At 49.0% G+C, this 27,407-nt stretch overlaps 1 protein-coding gene across 1 annotated transcript in view; it reads right to left on the bottom strand.

Moving 5' to 3' along the window:
- LOC119391027 (D-2-hydroxyglutarate dehydrogenase, mitochondrial) overlaps positions 1-27,407 on the bottom strand; it is a gene marked incomplete at its 5' end in the record, with an annotated part of 375,425 nt that overhangs the window by 168,286 nt on the left and 179,732 nt on the right. Inside the window, 1 exon segment of the mRNA XM_037658733.2 lies at positions 5,025-5,222. Coding sequence (XP_037514661.1) covers positions 5,025-5,222 — 198 coding nt within the window.

Genomic DNA, 27,407 nt, shown 5'->3' with positions numbered 1-27,407 from the left:
CTAGGAGACTACCCGGACCCTCTAGTAAGAGTGGAAGGACTCTTATCCGAAGGATCACGTTATTACTTATGAGGAAGTCAGACGACTCTTGCCGGTAACACTCCTACGGGGTGAAACGACCCATACCGAAGCGTCAAGCGACTCCACAACTATATTAAGCTACTCATTTGACCCTTGCTCTACTTTTGCGCGACTACTGTTGAAAATAGTGAAGTATTCATTTCAAGCAAGTCCAATGATAATTGCCGTTCTGTCCAGCGACAGCAAAAAAGATGGTTGATCCCTCCTTCATAGGAATCGGAATAACACGAAAGTAAAGCGTGACCTTACAGAAGTAACTGAATGTTTACATAAGTAACTGAAACGATATACGAGAGTTTGCACAATGTCTGGCAGCTATAATACCGTTTACCGTGTACTTAGCTTTAGGTGCACGTTAAAGAACCTCAGGTGGTCGAAATTTCTGGAGCCCTCCACTACGGCGTCCCTCATAATCACATCGTGGATTTGGAACGGTAAACCCCAGATATTATTATTATTATTTTAGCACCGTTTAACGTGGATGCACCCACTTTGATGATTGGTGGTACATCTCCATTCCGACGACTAACGTCCAAGTTAAATGATTAAACACACCCTTGTGGTAGCTGTAGTAGTTAACGGTGAAAGCGTAATCAGAGAACGAGGTGTGATCAGAAGGGCGTCGCATATTGGACGCTGAACTTGGTCGCCATCCCGCGGCGTGTTAAAATGTGATTGAACACCACGGCCGGACTAGAGGGAAACGCAAAGCGCGTCCTGCCGCCCCGGTAGCCCAGCCGCGATTTTTCTCGGGGTGAGCGCGTCAGCGGTGAACGCGGTGTTACAGCCAGGTGAGACAGGCGCGCGTCGCAGAGCTATTTTTGATTTGCATTAGCGTGATGTACAGTGAGGTGCTATGAGCGAGGCCGACGCTTTTACGACGCTTGGTCTAAGATCGCCACCTCGCGGTGTGTTAAGGCATTGACAAAATTGAACTTCTATTGAAAACGCGGCGAATGGGACGGACGTGTAACGCGTTGCAGGTGCTAATCGCGCAGGCCACAATAATGACGAATTACTTTGCTTTAACGCTCCCAGAGAGCAATACCACCCCGCCGACCGGGAGAGTGGTAGATATAAAAGGCGCGTTTGTAAAACTTATAGAGTCTGTGGCCGTGGCGCAGTGGATAGCGTGCCCGACATCTGTTGCTGCGGACCGAGTGGTCGTGGGTTCGATGCCCGTTGGCGGAACTTTTTTTCTTTGACATCTGATCGTGTAAATTTTTTCAACGTCATTTCCGTGACGGAAATACGTCACTGAAGTCTTGGTGGACCCCGGCATAAAACACTTTCGTGTTAAAAAGAATAGTTCAATTATGGCATTATTTTAATAAAACTCGTCAAAACGACACACCTTTTCCTGCAAAGTAATATAGAAAGTGCGAGAAGATAGTCTGTGATTTCCAATTAAGAAGTTTAGGTATTCCTCATTTACATGCTTGTGTGAGTATAGCCAACTAAAATGTGTGGTTGATGTGCATAGTGTCATATGGTGCAACATAAACTGCAGAAATCGGCGTCATGTTTCAGAATAACAGAGAGCTGAGCTAGTTGGTACGTATTCATTCTAAAAAGAGACAGGGCGTGCAAACACGGTTTCAATCTTTATTCCATATGATTAAGAATAAATAAAAAAGTGGTGACGGCTGGAGGCATCAGACTTGTGACTAGCTAGGCTGTCGCTCCCGTTCAGCTTGAGCACCATAAAAACGGTATCTGAAAAGCAGAACGTGATATTATGAGAAAATGAAATTGGAGTAAAAGTTTGCAAAATCTACACAATACGTAGTTCACACGGACATAATGAGGGCTCACAACAAAACAACAAATGCAAACACGTATGGTAAGGAACCAAGTTTTTTGCCGTTATCGTGTAAAACACAAGTTGCAAATAGTAGCTTTTGTAACACGTCACTTTGTGACAAACTTGCAGCACAAGGTCATGTGAGCCTATTTCAAACAGCAAACGAAACTGGTTTAAGCTCCTTTGCGTGGGTGCCACTCACCTCTATTCCTACGTCGTCTTGTCCAACCAGAGGAAATGTAGGACCGACTGCCTCGTTCGGTCGACAGGGCGAACGCCTCTGTTGATTTTCCCATCAGGAGCGTTGAGGCACCAGACCACGGTGTAAGAATGCAGGTGTTGACACTGTGCGCGCCTAAGCGGCCAGAAAATGTTCGGTCGTCGGTCCGTTGAGCGGTGCGCCATCTATTGGCTTGAGGCGGAGAGCGCCCGCGAGTAACCGAATCACGGTGGTGCTGCGTCATCGCCGCCGCGCTCGCCGTGCCCTCTCCTGTTGCTCTCTCGATTTCGCCACTCGACGCCGCTTGGCGGATGCACATTATCCAGCAAAATGGCACAGAAAAATGCACGTTATCAGGAGCATGCGCGTTGCTATGGAGACGACTGCCCCGCTTTTCGTAGCGCCCTCTAAGACGGCGCCGATGAAACTGCAAGTCATCTGATAAGAACCCGAACATTATCTGGACGCGCGTGGATTGCGGTTTTCCATGCGTTGGGGGAAGAGTGTAATCACCTGAGTATATTCTTACACCGTGCACCAGACTAAGCGACACCTTCGTTTCCCCGAGTGTGGCTGTCAACTGGAGTGACGAGACGGGAGAAGTGATCCGGGATTCTGGTAATAACCAAAACATACACACTGCTTATTTGTATTTAAAACCACCCTTTGTTCAACACACTGTTACTGTACACACATCTGACACGAGTGTTTTGTTCTAAATAATTTCCGAACGAAAACAAATGTTCACGTAAAAGGCAGCGGGAACCTCTTTTCGCAATAGGCACGGGCTATGCACGAATGAAAGCACTTCTTTTCTGAGAAATCGCTTTAAAATTTGGTTTCAGAATAAGCACGGCTTTGCGCCAGCATATTTCCACACAAAAGCACATCCTCCGGCAGTCAGGGGCACGCCGTGACCAGTTACTGACCGCATGTTTTACAGACGTAACCCATCCTCAAATACTCAGAAAAAAATTTCGAGTACGAGCGCCCGAACGACACCCAGCGCGCGCGGACGCCGTCTACGTCGAAATCAGACATGTCATATGCTAGAATTAGTGCACATAACTCTCACAATCACGTACACTCACTTCAGTCTGTTACAGCGTCATCGCAGATGTTGGCAAACCACAAAAAGAGCAAAGAGAAACGAAGGAAAAGAGTGCACGGCGGCGGCCGCAACAACGCGCACCGTCGAAAGTCTCGAGCTTTTTCGCCTTACCGGCGAGGCGTGTCCAACTTAAGTGACTATACCGCGTACGTGCTGGAAGCATCGTACTATATCTGCACCCCAAACTACCGTCTTTAAGCCTACAAAAACCATTATATATAGTGCGTGTAAGCGTTCTGTAGACGGGTTTTTTTTTTCACGTTTCTACACGCGGAAGCACGCTGCACACTCAAAATGTTGATGGAAATGTTATGAAGTAGACTAAAGCGCACCTCAAAACGACATATTGCACATTCAGCAGTGCAGACAGAATGTGCGATCAGCGAAAAGTGACCCCTGATAATTGTATGCATCGCTCATTTTATGGGAGGTTGTACAGCAACGCGCATAACGGTGTCAACTCGTTAACTGACAGCTTTAGTTGGGCATCCGCATTAGCCCCGCGGACGCAGGCTGCTGCTGGAAATGGCTGGCAGATAACTTCCGCAGAGCTGCTGCAGACGCCCAGCCAAAGTTGCATAATTAGTACCTACGAAAGCAGTACTCACCTTTAAAACGCGCACGTTGTCCGTGCCCGCAGCTCCATGAATATTCCGCCCTCCAAGCGTGATTTCGAGCACGGAGCCCGGCGTCAACGCCACGGAAGATGCGCATTTTTGCTCGAATACACAACTGCACGACAGGCAACTGACGCAAACCGCGCAACCGACGCAACGCATTCCAAAAGACCGAGCAGACTGAGAGAGGAGGCGGAGGCGCGGCGCCACCCCGGCTGGCTCCGTCGGCGAGCGAGGCGAGCCACCGTGCCAGAACGGCGCCGAATGGCAAACGCGCGATATGTATGGCGTACACGACGGCGCCTTCATCACGGAAGTCAATCGAAACGCGCATCAGGAGAGTCACGTGACTCCTGCCGAAATGCTAGCTCTCTTTCTCTTCATCTACCTTCCAAAAGGGGTCAAATGGGCATCCGAAGAGAGCCATGGTGCCGTGACCCTCTTTTGACTCTTTTTTTTAGAGTGCAGAAGAGCCGCCTCCAATACACTTGGGTTGCGTGTGTCATCGCAGCCGCATACCACTTGGAAAAGAATAGCCGAAATCGTTCTTTCATTCGCTGCTGCGTTAATGAACGGAGCCACGCTTTAGTTCACGTGCCTACTACAAAATCCTTTTGACCCCTCTGACTTCCACATTTTTCAATCGTGATGAATCCTCCGCATATTACAAAGCTATCCACACCGCTTACGTATTTGTGCTCTGAGGTAAGCATGCTTCCAATGGTTCCACACAAGGCTTATGACAAAAAATGGTGTGCAGGACATTAGAATGGCACACTTTTGAAAAAATTCATTGTTTTCGTTAGGTAAAACGAGCGGCGCAAACCGCTCAATTTTCGTCACATAATCTATGAGCCGGCGTCGCAGACAAGTTCTCATGTTTAACAGCTGCGGCCTATTTCTTGCGACGGTCTTCGTAAAAAGAAAGCGGACAGAAGGTTATTCCGCCTGTTTTGTGCCTTCCTATTGTAAGGAACCGCAACGCATCACGTCGGTACACCGTTTTTCTTCGTTGCACGACGGCAAACAGCGCACGCGAAAACACGGCAGCAACTGCGGCAGGCACAGCGGCTTTTGCCTACCGCGCGAAACTAAGCGCCCGACGTCAGCGCCACCGCATTTTCATGACGTATGTCCGGTGGAATTCGCCTATACATTCCAATTTTCACCTGTCGAACACGCGATGCTCACCAGACAATGGGTCGATGGTGTTCACTTTGGACATGCGTGCCATCGAGAGAACGAGCTCGTCGAAGACTGGCACACTGCCACCCACAAGGCCGGTGTTGCCCCCCTGTGGGCAGATGGCCAATCGGCGGCCATGGCAGTGTGACAGCACGGCAGACACCTCCTCCGTTGAGCGTGGCAGCAGTACGGCAGCTCCCGACCCTGCAGACACATGTTTATCTTCGCTTGTAACTGATAAACTTGTTGTACATACCGTCTGGACTAAATGGACATGTACAGCCGCGCTCAATATGACTTGCAACGCGGGAGCGCGTGGCCTCACGAACATCAGTATTGGGGGGCATTGTTTTAACAGCAAAGCTGTTGTAGCTCGCCGTAGTTTGTGCGGTGTCAGCACAAAACAGAAAAGCATCACCATGAACCGGCACGCATAGGCGTATATACCGAGTGGGGGTGGGGGCAAGGGGGGCGCTAGCCCCTCACTGAGAAAAGCTAGGGGGACGGAGCCCCTCCCCCACTTCGGCAGTGGCCACTGTCAACTGCACGCTGGGAAACCAACAAACGAGGAGAAGCTTTCCCTTTAATAAGGCAATCCTGTAATTATAAAATAAAACTTGCCCTATACGCTTCTGCTAAGATTGTACTCCGTGTCTCACGTGCGACAACGCAGTGTCGGCTCTCTGCGGTGCAGGTCGCCTATGCGACTGTTTCACGCCTTCCGCTCCAGCATTGCGGCGGTGGCTACCATTGAGCAGGGGCTCCATAACGTTACAGCACTCCGTCACGTTTTAGGGGCGTAGCTCCTCTTAGTTTAACCTTGTCACGTCTCCGTTGTCCGGCGTAAACGGATCTCCCGTATGATGCAATAGAAGGCGCTGTCTCATAGAAGTACATACAAACTGCAGTTCAGGGACGATATTCTAGATGGCGCTGTACATAGTCTGTGTCGTCATCACCATTTCTCGTCTCATTTCCTAGATGGCGTTGGTCCAATAGAATTGTGTGCAATATGGCGCTTGTGTGAATCGACACTAGATGGCGCTGGAAGTGCCGCTGAGGCTTGGTCATAAGAGGCTTGGTCATGAGGTGGGTTGGCGACTGGCAGGTCGCGCAGTAGCTTTTTTGGGGGGCACGCGGGCCCTTCGGTGCCCAGGGTAGCTTGTAATGAGGAAAACAACCAGGGGGACTCTTTGACAGGCGGTATAGCGAAAAACCAGAGAAAAGGTAAAAGAAGGGAGAAGGCGCGTGTTGCAATTAGTTACATAAACATGCAGGGTGGCAGAAAAAAGGCAAAATGGTTAGAGATTGAGGAGCAGTTAAGCAAGGAACAGATAGGTGTTTATGCGGTTACAGAAACACACCTTAGAGACTTGGAAGAGCCACCACATATTGACAATTATATTTGGGAAGGATGTAACAGGATCACATCAGAAAGGAGAGGTGGGGGTGTTGGAATGCTAATCCATAGCAGAACAAAATTGGATAGAGTGAAACAAACGTGTTCAGAGCACATGTGGGTTTCGGGCACAGTAGGTGGAAAGAAAATGTGGCTAGGTGTAGCTTACTTGTGGACGGGGAATAACTGCAGAGAAAAGAATCTGGAGATAGTGAAATGCATAAGCACCGATATTAAAGAATTTGGTCCTGATGCCGAAATAATCCTTCTAGGGGACATGAACGCTCACATTCATGACCTTGACGGATATTCAGACACCAATGGCAAGTTATTGCTAGATCTCTGCGAGCAACATAGTCTTGAGATAGTTAACGTGGGGCCTAAGTGTGAGGGGCAGATCACGTGGGAAGTCGGAAACCGGCAATCGAGCATTGATTATTGTCTCATGACAGAAGGAATATATGACAAACTTAGAGAGATGAGAATAGACGAGGAAGGCATTAACAGCTTGGGTAGTGATCATAAACGCATAATATTACAAATGGGATATAAAACTGATAATAAGAACATAGAATCAAAGTTTGGCAGCTTGTATCTAAATGACAAACAAATAAGAAATATAGCCGCAAGAGTCGAGGAAAAAGTAGACGAACTACCAGGTAAAGACTGGAAGTATTGTGAGCTGCTACATATAATCACAAAAGAAATGGAAAAAGAGAAGAAAACTATTTGTTGGAAAGGAAAGAGAAAGCCAAAAAGTTGGTGGAACAAAGAAATCCGGGAGGCGATCGAGAAGCGACGTGAGGCATCACGGGAGCACAGACAAGCAAAAAAGGAGAAGCGGCCACAGGACGAAGTCAACCAAATATGGGAAATATATTTAGAGCAAAAATCCATTGTGCAGAAATTAGTCGAGGCAAAAATTAAAGGTGAAAGTGAACGCTGGATGGCAGAGATTCGCGAAAAGAAGAAGGCCGCGCCTAGGATATTCTGGAGCCACCTAAAAGCGCTGGGTAGGAAGTCTGTCACAATGCAACAACATATGGTAGATGAAGGAGGAAATTAATTGGAAGGGTATGAAGCGGTAGGTTACATCCGAAAGATAACAGCCGATTCGTTTAAAAAGGTCACCCAGGGGATTCCCCCGGTGAGTAAAAGTACGCAAAGGAGTGCAACCGACGAAGATGTAGTACTAGAGAATTTCAATTGGAAGAAAGCCGAAGTTAAAATTCCTAAGCGCACTACACCGGGCTTAGATGGGGTTCCCGTCAGCCTCATTAACGAACTCGGACATAACACTAAAGAAGCACTGCTGAAAGCCGTAGAAAAGTGCTTACAGGAGAGGGAAATACCAGACAGTTGGCGAAAAAGTAGAATGAACTTAATATATAAAGGCAGGGGAGAAAAGGATAACATTCGATCGTATAGACCGCTAACCATTACATCGGTGCTATACAGGTTGGCGATGCAGGCAGTAAAATTAAAAATAGAAGCGTGGGTGGAACAAAATGATATTTTGGGAGAACTTCAGAATGGATTTCGAATCGACAGGCGGTTAGACGATAATCTGTTTGTTCTTACTCAGTGTATAGAAATATCGAAAATAGAAAACAGGCCCTTATACGTAGCTTATCTAGATATTACCTGGGCGTATGACAACGTTAATCAGAAAATTTTGTGGGATATACTGGAAGAAGTGGGCATAGGTGACGACTGTATACAGCTTTTGAGGGAAATATACCGAGAAAATACAGTTTGTATAGAATGGGAAGGAATAAGTAGCAAGGACAGCGTTGAAATTAGCAAGGGGCTGAGACAGGGATGTCCTTTGTCCCCGCTGTTATTCATGCTGTACATGGTGAGGATGGAAAAAGCGCTAGAAGGTAGCAACATTGGATTTAATTTGTCACACAAACAGGTCGGCACGATGGTTGAGCAGAACCTTCCAGGTCTATTTTATGCTGATGATATTGTCTTATTTGCGGACAGTCAAGATGAAATAGAGCGACTGGCAGATATATGCGGAAGGGAATGTGAGGGCTCTAGGACTAGAATTTAGTGCAACAAAATGTGGATTGATGGTATTCAATGATCACGAAGACCATGCGGTCTTTATACAGGGCCAAAAAATACCGAGGGTAAGCGAGTACAAGTACCTCGGAGTATGGGTAAATGAGGGGGATAGATATATGGAGGTACAAGAGAAAGCATCGGTAGCAAAGGGAAAGAGGAATGCTGCAATTATGAAGCACAGAGCTTTATGGGGGTACAATAGGTACGAAGGTGCTTCGAGAGCTGTGGAAGGGTGTGATGGTCCCGGGGCTTACATTTGGGAACTCAGTGGTGTGCATGAAGTCAGAGGTACAATCAGGAATGGATGTAAATCAAAGGACGGTGGGCCGCCTCGCGTTGGGCGCTCACGGGAAGACGACAAATGAGGCTGTAAAGGGTGTTATGGGATGGACAGGCTTTGACGTGCGGGTAGCTCAGAGCAAAATGAGATTCGAAGAGAGGTTGAGGAAAATGAAGAAGAGTAGATGGGCAGAGAAGGTTTTCAGGTATTTGTATAGAAAAAGTGTTGACACGCAGTGGAGAAAAAGAACTAGGAGGCTCACCAGTAAATATATGGCTAGCAGTGCGGGCGATATGGCAACAAGGAGCATTAAGCGGAAGGTCAGAGAGGCGGAGAGGACTTATTGGATGGCAGCGATGGAAAAGAAGCCGGCTCTGAATAACTACCGCAAGGGAAAAAAGGAAATAAGGAGGGAAAGGTTTTATGATACTGTTACTGTTTGAAGCAAGGTCGGGCTGCCTTAGAACGCGTAGTTATAAAGCGAGATTTAGTAACGAAGAAGAACAATGTACATGCTGCGGGGGAACTAAGGAAACGATGGAACATGTACTGATTGAATGTGGCGATATTCACCCAGGTATACGTGTGGGCACGAGTCTACATGAAGCCTTGAGTTTTAGGGACAACAATGGAAAGCTGAACATGTCCGCGATAGAAATAAGTAAGAGACGGTTAGAGTATTGGTGGCAGAAAAGTAGAGATAAAGTACAAAAATAAATAATGGGGGAATAATAAGGTCATTCTGCCTTAAGAGGCAGAGAGATAGACCGTGAATTTGTATTTTTTGGTATAATAACATAGATTTAATCAATGTAGATAAGGTATTAGGCGAACATGAAACAAGGAAGCTTTTTTTTTCGAGCCTGGTGGCAGACATGTCACCGCCCCGTTACAAAGGGGACGCTCATAGCATCCATCCATCCATCCTATCCGATTGGCTGCTGCGCGGGGAGTGAGCGCATCTCTCATTATCTTGGATCGTCGCCGTACGTGTCGGATCGTTGGCGGAGCATGGACGATGCGCAGCGGCGGGCGCTCGCTTGGCGGCAGCAGGCGGATCCCGTGACGGTGCGCGCCAAGGACGCCGCTGTGAAACGAGCTTAACGAGAAGCGAATCCCTAGACCATGATGGCTTCAGGAGCTTCGCCCAAGCTCTTCATCATTCACCCGTGGATATGCTGTAATTTTTTATTCTGCTCTGCCTGGCCTGAAATGTACATCATAGGCAACGCAAATACGGGCGGGAAGAAGTAAATGTTTTATGAACCGATCGAGAGCTCTACCGTTTCAGTAAATTAATTTTCTTTCATCGAAAGGAATAGCATCGCCGCTGCTTCTTACCCAAGCTCCATGAGCGAGTCGATGAGTGTGCAGAAGTGTTGATACTTTTAGTTGGGCCTGATTAGGAGAGCTGAAAAATTCGGCAGATCCCACGCGTTGCGGGAATCACTTTAATGCGAAGCAGTCAGAGAGTACTTCTATGCTGTATTTTATGGCTTTGCGCCAAGTATCACGAGGTGGATCGACGTGTTCTTGTAAGTGTCGTAGCTGCGTGCACATCGTGGGCTTACCAGGTACGTCGACAACACTGGCGTTTAAAGGGTAACTTATGGTGCGACGTAACGCCAGCCCTCACGTTAGAGTACATACGTCAGTATTCTCGAAACTAAGTGCCTGTCAAGAATGACAAGGTCAAGCAAAGAAGAAGAGGAAGAAGTTATTTGGAACAGATAATTTCAAGGCTCGAGTGAAAGGAAAAAAAGGAAGAGGAGAAAAAGAGCGCGGGGGGTCGCCAGATTGGAACATGGGGGCGCGTGCAGTGAGGAACGTGAGAGCCGGAACACAGCGTTCGAGAGGCCTACAGCTGCGGAAGGTCTGGCTGGGTCTCGTCCCAGGCTCCCGCCCGAGCAATTGCCTCGGGGAGCAGCTCACGGAACTACCGCTGACCCTGGGCTGCAGTTTCTCGCCCGAGCGCCTGCCTCGGCGAGCAGCTCACGGAACTACCGTTGGCCCTAGGCTGCAGTTTCCCGCCCAAGCACCTGCCTCGGCGAGCAGCTCACGGAACTACCGCTGTCCCTGGGCTGCAGTTTCCCGCCCGAGCACCTACCTCGGCGAGCAGCTCACGGAACTACCGCTGGCCCTGGGCTGCAGTTTCCCGCCCGAGCACCTGCCTCTGCGAGCAGCTCACGGAACTACCGCTGGCCCTGGGCTGCAGTTTCCCGCCCGAGCACCTGCCTCGGCGAGCAGCTCACGGAACTACCGCTGGCCCTGGGCTGCAGTTTCCCGCCCCAGCACCTGCTTCGGCGAGCAGCTCACGGAACTACCGCTGGCCCTGGGCTGCAGTTTCCCGCCCGAGCACAGGCCTAGGCGAACAGCTCAAGGAACTACCGACGACCCTGCGCTGCAGTGTATCCCGCCCGAGCACCTGCCTAGGCGAGCAACTCCCGGTACTATCGCTGCAGTTGTTCCTTCAACATTTACGCCACCGGCGAGCATGGATACGGCGTGTAGTCATCCAGCTAGAGAGGGACTCGCAACGGACTGGAGGTCACGCCAGAACCGTAAGCGCGAGAACTAGTGAAACAAAAACGGTAGCGGACGTCGAAACGCGTGACATTGAGACATTTTCTTTTCTTTGTTTCTTCTAGTGTACGTGTTTTCGTTGTCGTTTTGTCTTGTTATTTTTCTGGGAATGAAGTGGGAGTTTTTGTTTGAAACCATCGGCCTCCGTGATTCATTTCGCACAGCCCGACGAGCGAAGCAGGCACCAGCATACGCGTGACAATGGTGAGCCTGCCAGGATCCATGTAACTTTGTCACACGCCTAGGTCTGTCGGGAGCCGCGAAATGGATGTGGAACGTTTGATGGTAGCCGGTAGTGCGGCAGGATTGCCGGCTGAGGCTATAATGAGGAACAGAAAAGGCTCTATCATGAGGAACAGAAAAGATTACGGGAAGATCGTGCAGAGGCACGAGAGGCCGCGAAAAAAGATGAAGAGCGAGCGAAAGCCGCGAAGGAGCGCACTTATAAACTTGTTGAAAAAGGAGCTGACTGAAAAAATTTGGAGTTGCGCGCGAGTGTGGAAGTACCAGGTAGGTCAGAGATGGTACCCCAGCCACCAAAAGTGAGCCGGCGTAAGTTAATCGCACCTTTCGACGAAAGGCGAGATGACCTCGACGCTTATATACAGCGGTTCGAGAGAATAGCAATAGGACAAGTCTGGCAGAGGTGTGACTGGGCAACTGGATTGAGCATGTGCCTTGTCGGAGAAGCACTGGCCGTTTTTAGCTGGATGCCAGCAGCGAACGCGATAGATTACGAAAAGGTCAAAAATGCTCTGCTCCAGCGCTTGAGATTAACTGCCGAAGGTTTCCGAGAGAAATTCCGGAGCTCGAAACCACAGGAAAACGAGACAGGTCAGCAGTTCGATGCTCGAATCTCCAATTACTTCGATCGGTGGTTGGAGATGGCTAACAGAGAGAGAACATTCGAGAACCTGAGCGACAGCATGATTGCTGAACAATGCCTGACATCGTGTCACAAGGGAGTGGCAATATTCCTGAAGGAGCGGAACTTGAAGACGGCGGCTGAGCTGTCCGAACATGCCGACCGTTATTTAGAAGCTCGAGCGAAAAGGAATCTAGGGAGAGGACAAGATGAGAAAGGATTTGAGAAGAAAGAGCAAATCCGGAGTGCAATCCAATGCTACCTCTGTGACAAGACCGGGCATAGAGCAGCAAATTGTACCGCGGGTCGCACTCACTGTTCCTCGTCGAAATGTGATGGGTGCGGTAGGCGTGGGCCCACCACAGAAGCCTGCCGTGAAAGGTCAGGAAATAAAACGGCCTGCATAGTTGCAGACGAAAGCCCTACTGATGCTTACAGGGAAAAACAACTTGACCAGGAGGGCAGGGACGAGACATGTGCTGTCACAACGGCAGTCGAGCCCGAACACGCAAAAACTTTCATGGCAGTGGAAGCAGGAATCCTGAAGGGACGAAACGTATCCGTGCTCAGAGACAAGGGGTCAAATATTGTTTTGGTGAGGCAATCCATGGTCTCTGAGGCAGATCTCAAGGGTAAAAAAACAACGGTTCGATTGGTGGATGGAACTGTGCTGCGAATGCTTCTAGTACGGGTCTTACTGTTGACGCCTTATTTCTGTGGAAGGGTTGAAGCACGCTGTGTGCAGTATCCATTGCATGATGTCATTTTAGGGAATGGACCCGGTGTTAGAGATGTGGACAACCCGGATTCCATCTGGAATTTTCACAAAACATAAATGACACATAGGGCATAACGCGAAGACACTCAAGTGGGGAACAAGGGTGGTGGAAAAAGGGCGGATCAACACAATGGAGAATATGAATTATACGCAGTAAAGAAAAGTGGGAAAAACATGGACCACAAGGACGTGCCTATGAAAAGAACGTCAGTTTCAGTAATGAACACAATAGCAGCTGAAATGAAACAAGAGCAAAAAAAACGCCAGGCCTGCGCTGAAATCACAGCACAGTCACAGCGAAAGCTGAAAGAGCGGCGTTTCTAGAGCCCGTTGTAAGCTCTCTTGGGGCTACTAATACAAGTACACTAGCAAGGTACCCACTACGCCGTAAATCACAATTTTTGTGAAGTTGGGAAGCATCTACTAAGCCATTATTCGTCATTCTGTGGAGAAGCGAGGCACCAGCTACACGTCTGTAAGGCATTATGTGCACTTTGTTGACGCGACGATTGATGACGGTGAAGAATTATGGCTCAGCCTTTTGTAATGGCTTGGTAGCATTAAACGGCCCACCAGTTGTGTAATTTGCATTGTCAGTGATGCTACCGAGGACTTCTGATTTGGAGCAATTTTTGGAGCAGCAAAATTTCCGTTTTGGAGCACTTTGGAGCAGCAAAATTTTCATCTTGGAGCACTTTGGAGCAGATAATTTTGCATCTGGGAGCACTTTGGAGCAGCGACTTTTACATCCTGGAGTGCAATACAGAAGCATATTGCATTAACATTCAAGCACCTGAGTACTATTATGGGGCTCTTATGAAGGCTAGAAATATTTCGATTCATTGCAAATCTCATGGAAAAAATCATCTCAGGAACATAGGCGTGCGCACAGGGGGGGGCGGCCGCCCCCCCCTAATCACCTAAGAGGGGGGGGGTGCAACATCTGCCCCGTACATTGACCCTTGCGATAGCAATTATATGGACACTCTCGGCGGATTTTTTCCGTCGCCGTTGTCGTAATTTTCCGTATAAAGTCCAGATTAATAACATCACCAGGCGCAGTCTAGCCGCGGGTAAAAGCTCGCGAGCGCTGGCGACGAACGCGGCTGAAGCGGCGATTAAACTAGCCGCCCGTCTGTCTCCGTCGCGCGGACAGCGCATGAGATAACACCTTCCCGCGTGCGGGCCTGCCGTCGATTGCTCATCAAACAGAGAGGAAACGCCCCGCCCGTCTTTCGTAAGGAGCATGAAGGGACGCCAGGGGAGCGGTAGGGGGGGGGGGGACTACATCGTTCGAAGGGCGCAGTCGCTTGCGCGCGCGCTATCTCGAGGCATCAGGAGACGGCTCGTAAACTTGCTGTGCTCTCAACGCTTACTTCGTGTTTAGAGAACTCAGAGCAAGAAAACGATTCGGTTCCTGGAGGGGCCATATTCCCTTACACCAGCGTTTTGTTGAGTTACGCGAGATCGGATCCAAAAAGAGTTAGCTGCTAGTCTTACTTCGTTTCACAATACAATTTTTTGGTATCGCATTCATTGCTTCGCTCTTAAGCGAAACTGGGTTTTTTTAACCGTTAGCTATTGACCTCCGAAAGCGAGGGGCGGACGTGTAACATGGCGTACCCGCTTCAATGTCGGCCGTCAGCGACGGAGCGACGGGCCCGCTACTGACAGCTGCGCATTTGCGGCTGCTCCGACCAGGAGATATGATTTTACTAATGAGATGACATTTTTAAAAATAGCAAGCAAAAAATTCGAATTGGAACCCTAGCACGTGAGCTCGAAAGGGCAGGGCCTTTTAGGGGGTATTTACCGCAGAGTGATTACAAACTCAGACGTGCTGGCGCAAGGAATTACGAAAAAGCTGTTCTGGATGAAGATCCATGGATAAAGTATACCTGAGGAAAAGTGTAAACGCGTTTCCACCGTTCGCGTGCTCTTCCATAAAACGCGAAGCAAGGAAAATTCGATATTGTCCCATATATCTACTGCGAGCGATCCCAGATTTCATTCCGCGATGTCCGGAAACAGAAGCGACAGACATTTTAGCGGCACTCATGTAGTTATTACTGAACATTGCTTTCCTTACGTGCCGTGCGACGCTTGAAACGAGCTATCAGCAGCGTTTCTGGAACAGACGACGTCCGCCGATGAATCGCCGTCGCACTTTCTCGCTACCGATAGGCCTAGACGTCACGAGCCCCTGCGGAGAGCGCGTTTTGCTGTCGAGCCGACTTGCAGAACAGAAGCTGCGTCGGCAACGTGCACGGCATCGTGGCTTACTCGGAACGCACGCGCGAGCGCTATTTATTCAGCGGAATAATTCTTGGTCCATAATTGCGACTTTATTGGCAGCCCCAAGATCGAGCTGCACATGTTCTGACGCGCCGGCGGTGCGATTGCCGGTGACAGACGCCCCCAAACCAGAGACTTTGGCGCAGTTTGGCGCAAATTTCGTCGATATTATCAGGATGGCGCAGTAAATACAATTTGGCGCACTTTGGCGCAGTTGGCGCAGGAGTGGAATCACTGCATTGTGTGACGCCCGGTCGCTATTTCCCTCTCTCGTCCTGCTCTATAACATACGTTGACGTGGGAGAGAAAGGGAGGCGAAGAACTTACTGAGACCCCGAAGAAATGGATCATGCGCTTATGGGCTTCCTTGGCAACCAATACAAGTGCACTTGCGAGGAACCCACTACGCTATAAATCATTGTAATTTTTGAGTAGTAGGGAAGCAGCCACTATGCCATTTATCGTCATTCTACGGAGAGCCGTGGTACCTGCTAAACATCTCTAAGGCATTATGTGCACTTTGTTGATGATGTGCCTGATGACGATGAAGAATTATGGCGGAGCCCTTTGTAATGGGTTGGAAGCATTCAACAACCTACTCGTTTCGCAATTCGCATTGTGTGACCCCTGGTTACAGAATTCGCGCTGTGCGACGCTTGGTGCTTATTTTACTCTTCTGCCACGCTATATTGCATATGTTAATGTGGTTCCTTCCCGACATGAAGCCTGTATAGGATCTTTTTACAAAGCAGTTTCAAGTAACGGCATGGCTCAGAGGTTGAGTACTGGGCTCCCACGCAGAGGGCCCAGTTTCGAACCTCGTTTCATCCTGGAATTTTTTAACACGAAAATGTTTTATGCCGGGGTCCACCAAGACTTCAGTGACGTCTTTCCGTCACGGAAATGACGTCGAAAAAATATACCCGATCAGATGGCCAAGAAAAAAAAGTTCCGTCAACGGGCATCGAACCCACGACCGCTCGGTCCGCAACAACAGATGCCGGGCACGCTATCCACTGCGCCACGATCACAGACTCTAGAGGCTTTACAAACGCACTTTTTATATCTACCACTGTCCCGGTCGGCGGGTGGTGTTGCCCTCTGGGAGCGACAAAGTAAAGAGATTCGTCATTACTGTGGCCTCCACGATTAGCATCTGCAAAGCGTTACACGTCTCTCCCATTCGGCGCATTTTCAATAGAAGTTCAATTTTGTCAATGCCTTAACACATCGCGAGGTGGCGACCTTAGCCAAGCGTCGCTTTAAGCGTCGTAAAAGCGTCGGCCCTCGCTCATAGCTCTGCGACGCGCGCCTGCCTCACCTTGGCTGTAACACCGCGTTCCCTGCTCACGCGCTCTCCCCTAGAAAAATCGCGGCCTGGCTACCGGGGCGGCACGACGCGCTTTGCGTTTCCCTCTAGTCTGGCCGTGGTGGTCGATCATATTCGCGGGATGGCGATGAACTTCTGCGTCCAATATGCGACGCTCTTCTGGCTATCACACCTAGTTCTCTGATTACGCTTTCACCGTGAACTACTACAGCTACCGCAAGGGTTTGTTTAATCATTTAGCATGGAAGTTAGTCGTCGGGATGGCGGTGTACCACCAATCATCAAAGTGGGTACATCCACGCTAAACGGTGCTATAGCTGCCAGACATCAATATACATTGTGCAAACTCTCTTATATCAATGTACGGTAAAACATTCAGTTACTTCCGTAAGGACGCGCTCTACTTTCGTGTTATTCCGATTCCTATGGCGGAGGGATCAACGATGTTTTTTTTTTGTTATTTCGTTTTTTTTTCTTATTACGAGCGATAGTGGTTACGGACACCGGTGGCGGCGGCGGCGGCGGACAACTACGGTGCCAAAAACGGCCGCTGAAATGATCTCATAACAGCTTTCGCTGAAAAAAGCGGACACTACTTTGCGACGTTTTTTCGAGGTGCAAGGGAAATGGAAATATGAATTTTTGTGTAGTGAAGAGAACAGATCAATTGGAGGCTGGAGTGAAAAGAAAAATTACACCATCTCCCGATAAATGGAACCATGAGGCGATGCGAAGCCGGAGCATTTGCGCGATCGCGTTCCGTTGGCTTTCGTTGGGCATGCTACCGACCTCGCGTCGTGGAACGCGAAGAGAAACGCTACGCGCGTGGTGTCTTGTAAGAACAGCCGACGGAGGCATAAATTCGAGAAGATGGGAGGACTGCTTTACCGAGTAGTTAAGGCACATGGTGCAGAAGAGAAACGACAACTAGTAGTGCCAGTAGATCAAAGAAGGGCTGTTATCAAACTGGCTCACGATTCTATTAGAACTGGACACCAAGGAGTAAGGAAGAGAGCTAATCGAGTGGCGGAAGAATTTTTTTCGCCATATATGCAAAGTGACGTGAAACGGTCCGTGAGGTCGTGTGAGAAATGTCAAGACACCGGTGGCGGCGAAAGAAAGCCCGCCAAGAAATCCCGCCAAAAAGGAGTTAGTCAAAGTTAAGAAACAGGCAGAGCGTTGAGCAACGCTGATCCAGGTTTTATGAATACAGTGATGATGTAGTCAAATGAACAGTAACGCTTGCCGAAGATTGCTATTGCTTTTTGACGGTTTTTGTGACCTTGATGTTTTCTTGTGACTCACGAAGATTGATGTGCGCATTAGTGTAGGCAAGTGCAGTGGTGCAAGAGTGAAGTGTGCCGTGCAGTGAGGTGATGTGCCGCGAGGTGAAGTGTTGTGCGGCGAAGTGAAGTGCCGAGCCGTGCCATGAAGTGAAGTGCTGTATGGTGCAGTGAAGTGTGCGGTACAGTGATGTGTCTGGTGGTAGTGGGGACGAGTTTTCGTGGAGCGAAAACTCAACATATTGGGGGCCACTGTCAAGAATGACAAATTCAAGAAAAGAAGAAGAGGAAGAAGCTATTTGTGTAGTGAAGAGAACAGATCAATTGGAGGCTGGAGTGAAAAGAAAAATTACACCATCTCCCGATAAATGGAACCATGAGGCGATGCGAAGCCGGAGCATTTGCGCGATCGCGTTCCGTTGGCTTTCGTTGGGCATGCTACCGACATCACGTCGTGGAACGCGAAGAGAAACGCTACGCGCGTGGTGTCTTCCCTCTAGCCTTGCCGTTAATTCTCACAGGGCGAGCGGGGAACGCGGTCGGCAGGCGCGCGAGGGGGGAGCGTAGGAGAGGAGAGAGAGGGGACGCGCAGGCGCTGGCGCTCATCGCGGCATTGCGCAGGAGAGGGGCGATGCGAAGCAGCGTTTCGGTATGTCGAGCCCGCGTTTCAGAGGGGGCGAGGTGTGTGGAGAGGAGGTATGTGGCGAGGGTTTGCGCATGCGCAGTAAGGATGGTCACGCCGCGCACCACCACCGGTTTGAGCTCCGCTAAAAAATGCTTCGCATCTAAAAAAGGAAGAGGAGAAAAAGAGCGCGCGGGGGTCGCCAAATTGGAACAAGGGGGCGTGCGGAGTGAAGAATGTGAGAGCTGGGACACAGCGTTCGAGAGGCGGACAGCTGCGGAGCTTCTTGCTGGGTCTCACCAGAGAACATCTACCACTTTAGAGAACGGAAACTGTACCTCTGACTGTAGCACGGAAATAAGGGTAGCGGCGGCGTACTGAACTGCAATAGAGCGAGGCGAGATGGCGCTGCAAGTACTATCATCATCATTAGACAAACGCGTTTTTGCGGTTGGTTCGCCCTGGTCGCGCTACTGCGCTTTTTGCTCACTGTGGTATTTTGTTCTTTGTCGTTGCTAAATCGCTGCGCGCGTGTGTAATATTTATGCCAGGTGACCAAACTGGCCTCGACTGGCAAAAACAACGTCAATCAAGTAAGGTTTGCATCGTTTATTGTGAGTGCCCAAGCTGGTACAAGCAATGTATACAGTCAGGTCCAAGCAAAACACGTCACTCATACACGTCGAAAGCTTTCAATCCGAACGTGTGTAATCAGTCTAAAAGCTGACAAATATGTGCATATAATTTCCAAAAACTTAATTAGAGCGCAACCACACGACACATTCACACACCCACACACCCACACACCCAGACATCCACCACGTACAGCGCACAAGTTCTTTTAGATGTGCATATAACTTAACATCGAGATCGCTGAAAGAACGTTGCTCTCATTGTGTAGCAGCGTCCGAGTTTTAACAGCATAGCTTTAGGACAAGGGTCTTATCCTTCCGTTAGTTATGCGGCGCTTGCCAGGTTGTGTTGATCTTTGAGTGCATGGTGTGGAGTCGGAAACGCAACATGGGCTACGCCGAGAGATAGCTAGCGCAGTGAGAGCTATGTAGTTTTGATAAATTTGTTACGTAAACAATCGCGGATGCGTACAGTTCTGCATCTTTCTCGCTCTGCGATGTCACCTTGAATGTGTTACAAATAAGGAATATCGCGTTGTGTCTACAGGGCAGGCATGAATTTCTCGGCTAAATTCTTGGCCGTGAAGCCATACCATAGGTATTACGTATTTAGGTAATAGGTGGAAGAAAATATTTCAGGCTGGTTTTGTTCCTCGATATAGTTCAGTTACACAGTTTCTACAGCTAGAATTTATTGGCGGCCACCACAAGGTCGCCATGTTATCCTAACGCAGAGGTTAGTAGATCCACTCCCGGTGCTTGAAGCTGGAACTCGCCGCGGTTGATTTTTTCGCCCTCTGCGGCGCTCGCTGGAACTTGAGACTTTCCGGGGCTGGTCTCACCCCAGTCTCCTGCCCGAGCACCGGCCTTGGCGAGAAGCTCAAGGAACTACCGCTGGCCCTGGGCTGCAGTTTCCCGCCCGAGCACCTGCCTCGGCGAGCAGCTCACGGAACTACCGCTGGCCCTGGGCTGCAGTGTCCCGCCAGAGCACCAGCCTGGGCGAGCAGCTCAAGGAACTACCGACGACCTTGGGCTGCAGTGTATCCCGCCCGAGCACCTGCCTCGGCGAGCAACTCCCGGTACTACCGCTGCAGTGGTTCCTTCAACATTTACGTCACCGGTGAGCATGGATACGGCGTGTCGTCATCCAGCTGGAGAGGGACTCGCAACGGACCGGAGGTCACGCCAGAATCGTAAGCGCGAGAACTAGTGAAACGCAAACGGTAGCGCACGTCGAAACGCGTGGCATTGAGACATTTCCTTTTCTTTGTTTCTTCGAGTGTACATGTCTTCGTTGTTGTTTTGTCTTGTTATTTTTCTGCGAATGAAGTGGGAGTTTTTGTTTGAAACCATCAGCCTCCGTGATTCATTTCGCACAGCCCGACGAGCGAACCAGGCACCAGCATACGCGTGACAGTGCCTTTTATGGTGCAATCATGCGAATATCATATGTAACTTTGGTTAATGTGCTCCTCAGGGGTCGAGCGATGCTTCAATATCGCTTGCTGAATCACGGAAATACAATTGTAATGTTTATCAGACTACTATAAAAGCGCAGCCAACACTGGAGCCACAGTGTTAATCTGATATGACGTCTGGATCGTAGGAGAACATATATGTAGTGTTTATTGCTTTCTTGCAAAATTAGATAGCCAGCACCACAACCACAATTGACGTTGCACCGACATTACGCCTGCATAGGAATGGATGGATGGATGGATGGATGGATGGATGGATGGATGGATGGATGGATGGATGGATGGATGGATGGATGGATGGATGGATGGATGGACGGACGGACGGACGGACGGACGGACGGACGGACGGACGGACGGATGGATGGATGGATGGATGGACGGACGGACGGACGGACGGACGGACGGACGGATGGATGGATGGATGGATGGATAGATGGATGGATGGATGGATGGATGGATGGATGGATGGATGGATGGATGGATGGATGGATGGATGGATGGATGGATGGATGGATGGATGGATGGATGGATGGAAACGCTCAAAGTGCCAAAGGTTCGCTAAGAAATGCTTGGCATTTAAAAGGTTCGCGGTTGATTAGCCTGCTTCGCCTTGCTTATCGTATGGCTGCTGGCAACAAGGCGACGAATAAGGCAGCGGACTCTAGCACATTGGGACGCCCAGCTTTCAAACTTGCCCAGCAACTTGACCTACCGCGGACCAGGGACGTGGTCTACGGTTTGCTCCTTTATGAAGACTGAATTGACAGCGAGAGCGCTATTCTCGATGTGTACATCTAATGGACTGTCCATTCCGGCCACCGCTGATTGCTTGGAGCTCGGCGAACAGCGCACCCCATCTTTCCGCTTCTTCTTCCGCAACGTTATCCTGACATCACGAAGGTTTCGCAACTCTCGACACAAATGAAAGGGACGGAATCCGCTTCAACACAACGAACGCAGCCACCAGAGATCCGCTTTTGGCCGCGCGAATCTCAGAGACCGTGCATGAACTGTGTGATCGCGTTAGCCCTCCAATGGGGTTTAAGGCGGCCGCCCGTCTAACGCACCTGCAAAGGTCGGTACGCATTCCTTGCATCGTTTCCAAGCACCTGGGACACGCTCATATGCAAGCACAAACTTGCCAAGTTTGCTTAAGCGTTTGTTACTGTACATTTCGCCCACTTTTTTTTTTCTTAAGCTGGGAGTGTGCTGCTCGGGTTCAGTGCGTCGACACGGTCAAGAGCATGATGACAATCAATGCTCCCCGCTTTCTCCTGTAACTGAACGCGCTCCACCGAAATGGACGTGTCAGTTAGATGGACACATCCAGAATAGCTTCCCTGCATTCCATGGCGTAACCAGGGGGTGGCACACCAAGCCCGTGGCCCCCCTATTTTTTTGCCATGGCATATACAGCCCAAAATGACACTCGACCGCTTGCCTGCCCCGACCCCGACTTCAGATTAAGGAGGTGCCCCCCCCCCCCCCCCCGTAAAACATTTCTGCCTACGCCCCTGCTTCCCTGAGCTAGTTGGTAATAATTCTTCTTGAATTGAGTTGTTTACAGCGCAAAATACAATTCGGGCGCCAAAGAAGCACACAGGCGCAGCGCCGTTTATTTCTCTCTCTCCGTCGCTGTCCGCAAAGATGAGTTCACGGAGTTCTAAACGCGCACAAGAAGCTCAACATCGTCATACTACAACTGAAAATATTTATTATACTCATATGAATCCATCTCGCCAGCTGTTATAAGTACCGCTGCCAATGTGATCGTCGAGCAGCCTTTTTGAATTACGTTCAGAATGAGGCACTGTCAGGCTATTGCAAAAAAGTTTAGCTATTGTCCAGCATATCCCTTTCGGCCCGGGCGTTGTCAATTGACGACACCACACAAAAGTTCCCCTAGCACCTCGCAAACTAAACAAAAATGGTAATTCTTGGGGTGGTATTTCTTCAACGATTCCCACTGCGATCGACACCACCATTGTGGAATTTTTCCGGAGTTGGGAGCCGCAAAGAAGAAGTTTGACCGAGGTCATGGGTGACGCCGAGGCGGGTAAGCGCCGTTTTTGAAACAAAGTTCTGAAGTTTTTTTCGAGGACTTACACGCTTCCAAATACGCCATTGGCTCCGATTTTTATGTACTCTAGTGAGCAGCAAGAATAAAAGAGACATTTTTGCTCATTTCATGAGTGGTGAGCCCTGATGACCTAATTTGAGGTCACGTCTGTAAATTAATAAATACTTACACCATTGCCTTACTTTTTTATGTTTATGGTCTTCTGAGGCCCTTACCATTAGGAAAATACACACTAAAAAAACTCTCCAGCAAACATAAAAATTCCAGGGCCGAAAGAGATATATAGTAATTAACTTTTTAGTGTGCCCACGTCCTTTTAAGGGCGCAGGGTAAGGCAAAATAAAAAAAACAATTTTTTTCTTTGCAGTTGGAAGATGTATCCCTTGTGCGTGCGTGCGTGCGTGCGTGTGTTGGGTGTGTGGCGTGTGTGTGTGTGCGTGTGTGTGTGTGTGTGGTGTGTGTGTGGTGTGTGTGTGTGTGTGTGTGTGTTTTGTGTGTGTGTGTGGCTGAAAACCAGTTCTTGCGACAGCAAGCAGTGAGGGAACATGCTTCCCAGGACAAGCCCGTCGTTTTACGGTCCATTTTCTAAATAACATGGTTGCTCCTTCCGTCACAGGAATCGGTATACACAAAAGTGAAACGTGACCTTGCAGAGTAGTTCATGTTTACTGTGCATTGATATGAGAGAGCTTGCTCAATGTCTCTTGGTTGTTTGGCAGCTATACCACCGTTTAACGTGGATGCACCAAGTTGACGCTTGGTGGCACATTCCTCCCATCCCGACGACCACGTCCATGATCAAACGATTAGACAAACCTTTGTGGTAACTGTAGTAGTTTACGGTGAGAGCGTAATCAGAGGAAAGCGGTGTTGCAACCAGAAAAACGTTGAGTAAGGTCGCCATTCCGCGGCATGTAGGAAGAGTAAACAGAACACCACGGCGGACTAGAGGAAACGCAACGCGCGTCGTGTCTCCCCTGTAGCCCGGCCGTTGATTTTTTAGGGGTGTGTGCGTAAGCGTGGAACGCGGTGTTACAGAGGCAGGCGCGCGTCGCCAGACCTACTTTTAATAGGGATGGAGATATGAGGCGAGGTCGAGTTTTGGGCTAAGGTCGCCACCTCGCGGTGTCTTAAGGCATCGACAAAATTGCACTTCTGCTATTGCCAACGCGCCGAATGGTACGGACGCCTAGCAACGACGCGTTGCAGCAGCTAATCGCGAAGGCCATGGTCGTGGTACATTCCTTCACTTTACCACTCCCAAACGGCAAACGGAACTTCATGGAACATTTTTTTTAATTTTTATTTGCCATGTGATCGCGTGCATTTTTTTCCACGTTATTTCCGTGACGGAAATACGTCACCGATGTCTTGGTGGACCCCGGCATAAAACACTTTCGTGTTAAAAAAATACTTCCTGTACAAAAGCCAAATGGTTGTCTGGAGTCATGTGTATATAAGAGATTGTCGGGTAACTTTTAAGGCAGTCCGAAGACGCTGTGTGCCTATTTATTCGCACTTGTTATTCGTAGCGCGCCTGTTCGAACACTTTTAGTTCCTAGCTTCATTACACCTTGTGTCTACCGTGCCCTGTCGATAAGTTGAGATGCTGAAGGTAAAGATCTTCAGCAAGCGTAAATTTCGCGGCAACCAATACAGTTTTCTTGTAAATGCGAATAAATGCCGGCGAAGTACTGCGGTGCCGAACGCTGAACCAGCAAGCTCTTCATCGTCTGACCTCTCAGCCTTTTCAGCGTCCTTCGAGGTGAATCGCGTGTAGGTTGACACCGGTTTTTTCTCTAATGGCAGTGAATATTATTTGTCATGCAATTAGACATAACTGCGCTTGTAAACAGCGTGGTGGAAGTGTTGAAATAATCGGAATTGGCGCCGCAGAGTCTTTGCTGTCTTTGTTTAGGCTTCAGTCTTTAAGGATCGCGACATGGGATGATGTTCATTCGTTTAATGATGGCAGTATTGCACGTGCAAAAATTCTGAAATCATTAGGTTTGGAATCTGGCCAAATACAGTCAATTTGCTGAAAAACGTTGACCACAATTGACGATTACGTTGCGGATAGAGCTGCACGACAAGCAAGACGCAAGACGAAAAGAAGCAAGACAAGCAAGACGGAAGGCTCGGAAGTTAAAAAATGACTTTGGCATTGATTACCAAACTCGTATAAACTAAATAAAATAGATGAACGGCGTTTGTGGCAGAAGATACTGGCTTTTCAGCTGTTTTCTTAAACTCGATTATCTCAAAACCGTGCTTTTAATGCTTAGGCAACATTATTTCCTATGTATTCCAAGACAACCAGTTGAGAATTTTAACATGAAAGTGTTTTATGCCGGGTTCATCACGGCTCCCCTGGCGTATTTCCGTCACGGAAATGACGTTGTAAAATATAAAGACTAACAGTGGGCAAAGAAAAAAACCAGAAGAAAAAATTGGCCGCGTATCTGCGTGCTTCACTGCAACAGAAGAGGCGCTGCGTGAGATATGGACGCCATCTGGCAATACGTCGGGAAATATGAGTACTGTGTTGCGGGCTGGTAGTCCCGGCGCACCAGCAGGCGAAGACCGGCGGTGACCAACGCGACCGGCGGGGACGCCAGCCAGCCCGAACACACGGTTTGGCGCGAAGCGCTGAAGCAGAAGAAACGTCCGCGCTCAACGTACTCTCCACACGCTCTTTTATTTGAACACATAGTAGGGTTGCGCGAAAGGACAAGGACGAAGGGAAGTGGACAGGACGGGCGCAAAACTTCAATTGAATAAACGGAAGGCCAAAGCTGTTAAAAAGTTTGAATCAACATCTGCCTGATTCAAACTTTTTAACGGCTTGGCTTTCCGTTTATTCAGTTGAAGTTTTGCGCCCGTCCTGTCCACTTCCCTTCGTCCGTGTTCTTTCGCGCAACCTACACTATGTGTTCACCTGTGCACCAACTAGCCCAAATGAGAGCTTTACTGCATCTTTATTTACACGTCGCCTGGGTAAAACAGGAATGCCAGAGCGGCGCCACATGGCATTTGTACAGTGCAATACAGAACCGAAACCGAAACAGAACAATGAGCTCGTGCAGAGGGCACGGAGGAAGGCAAGTTTCAGCGCAGTCGCATTTTAAGCGCAGCTTAAGAAAGTAGGGTCTTTCGAATTACGTTTGTATGCATTTTCTATTAAAGCACACCACCTAATACTTACTTAGTGATGTTGCGCCTCAGATATGCGTAATGTTGCTTTTTGATCGACAATGTACACAAGTATGAACCTAGTCAGCCGTTCAATATGGCTGGCCCTTGGGCAAGTGGTTCAACTTTGGCCGAGTGGCTGAATCGAGTGACGTGCCGACAAACAGAAAGAAAGACAGACCAAAATTTCTCCGTTTAAGTATCCCAAGAAAGACTATCGTCTTTAAAAGTTCCGTCATCGGGAATCGAACTTACAACCCCTCGCTCCGCAGCGCGCATCGCGAAACGATTCGGTCACGGACGGTACGTTCTTCACAATGCTAACGGCGAGCTATTTATACACCATTTGCCGGTGGCGGTACTCAGAGATCGGCGTTACAGCGTGTTTTTGTTATCACTAGCGAGATGGTGCGAAGGGCTCGAAGAGCGTAGAAGAGCGCGCTTGAAAGGTCGTCGCCGTTGCGACGAGGGCCCGCGTCTACAGGGCATGGTCGCTCGTGCGTGCGCTGCTCTCGTGATCGCGGTGATTTGTACGTCTCGCGTTGAGAGCACGAAGGTCACTTGGCTCACTGCAGCGACCGCTTTTGCGAAAGGAGCGCGGTGCTCACGCAGAAATAAGTTACAAATGTGACAGTTAGTTCGCTCTCATCCTGTGTATGTTCGTTCCGTGCGTCCTTTCTGCTTCAGCAGCGCGCTGCAAGTTTCGAGCTGTTTGCCGTTCTTCGCATGACATTACAATTTGTTGCTGTAGCATTCAATACTTCGCCCTTGGGGCGAAAGAATGCGCAACATACGCTGAACTACGTCTGTGAAGACACGTTTCACTTTCGTGTTATGCCGATTCCTATGACAGAGGGATCAGCCATGTTTTTCTTTGTATTCTGCATAAGTACATACAACTACTGTACCAGAATTGAAATTATGCACCTGACAGCTTTTGTGTTACGAATTTTGAAACGTGGAATTTAGATCAAAATTCAGGTCGTAGTGGTACAGAATAATACTAGTTAGATTTTAATAAATCTGGTAGAGCAAAAGAGCAGAAAATTTGAAAACAAGAATGATAGATGTATCATGAGGGTACCCCTTCCGGTTACTCAGAAAACGGTTCCTAAATATCGTCAAAAATGAATGGAACGTACAGGGTTTACCCGTGCCCTTAACGACGCGATATTTCAGATTTGTGGTGTGTAAAGAATTGCAACGGCGAAGAACCAATGGTCAAAATATGCGGTATTGAATATAGTGCAGCCCGCCACGGTGGTCTAGTGGTTATGGCGCTCGACTGCTGACCCGAAGGCCGCGGCATCGAATCCCGGCCACCGCGGCTGCATTTTCGATGGAGGCGAAAATGTTTGAGGCCTGTGTACTTAGATTTATGTGCACGTTAAAGAACCCCAGGAGGTCGAAAATTCCGGAGCCCACGACTACGGCGTCTCTCATAATCATATCGTGGTTTTTCGGACGTTAAACCACACTATTATTATTACTGGATATAG

The sequence above is a fragment of the Rhipicephalus sanguineus genome, chromosome 4 (genome assembly GCF_013339695.2).
Source record: "Rhipicephalus sanguineus isolate Rsan-2018 chromosome 4, BIME_Rsan_1.4, whole genome shotgun sequence".
In the NCBI taxonomy this organism is placed as follows: domain Eukaryota; kingdom Metazoa; phylum Arthropoda; class Arachnida; order Ixodida; family Ixodidae; genus Rhipicephalus; species Rhipicephalus sanguineus.
Note: the sequence above shows the minus strand (reverse complement) of the source record. Positions and strands in the feature narration are given on the sequence as shown.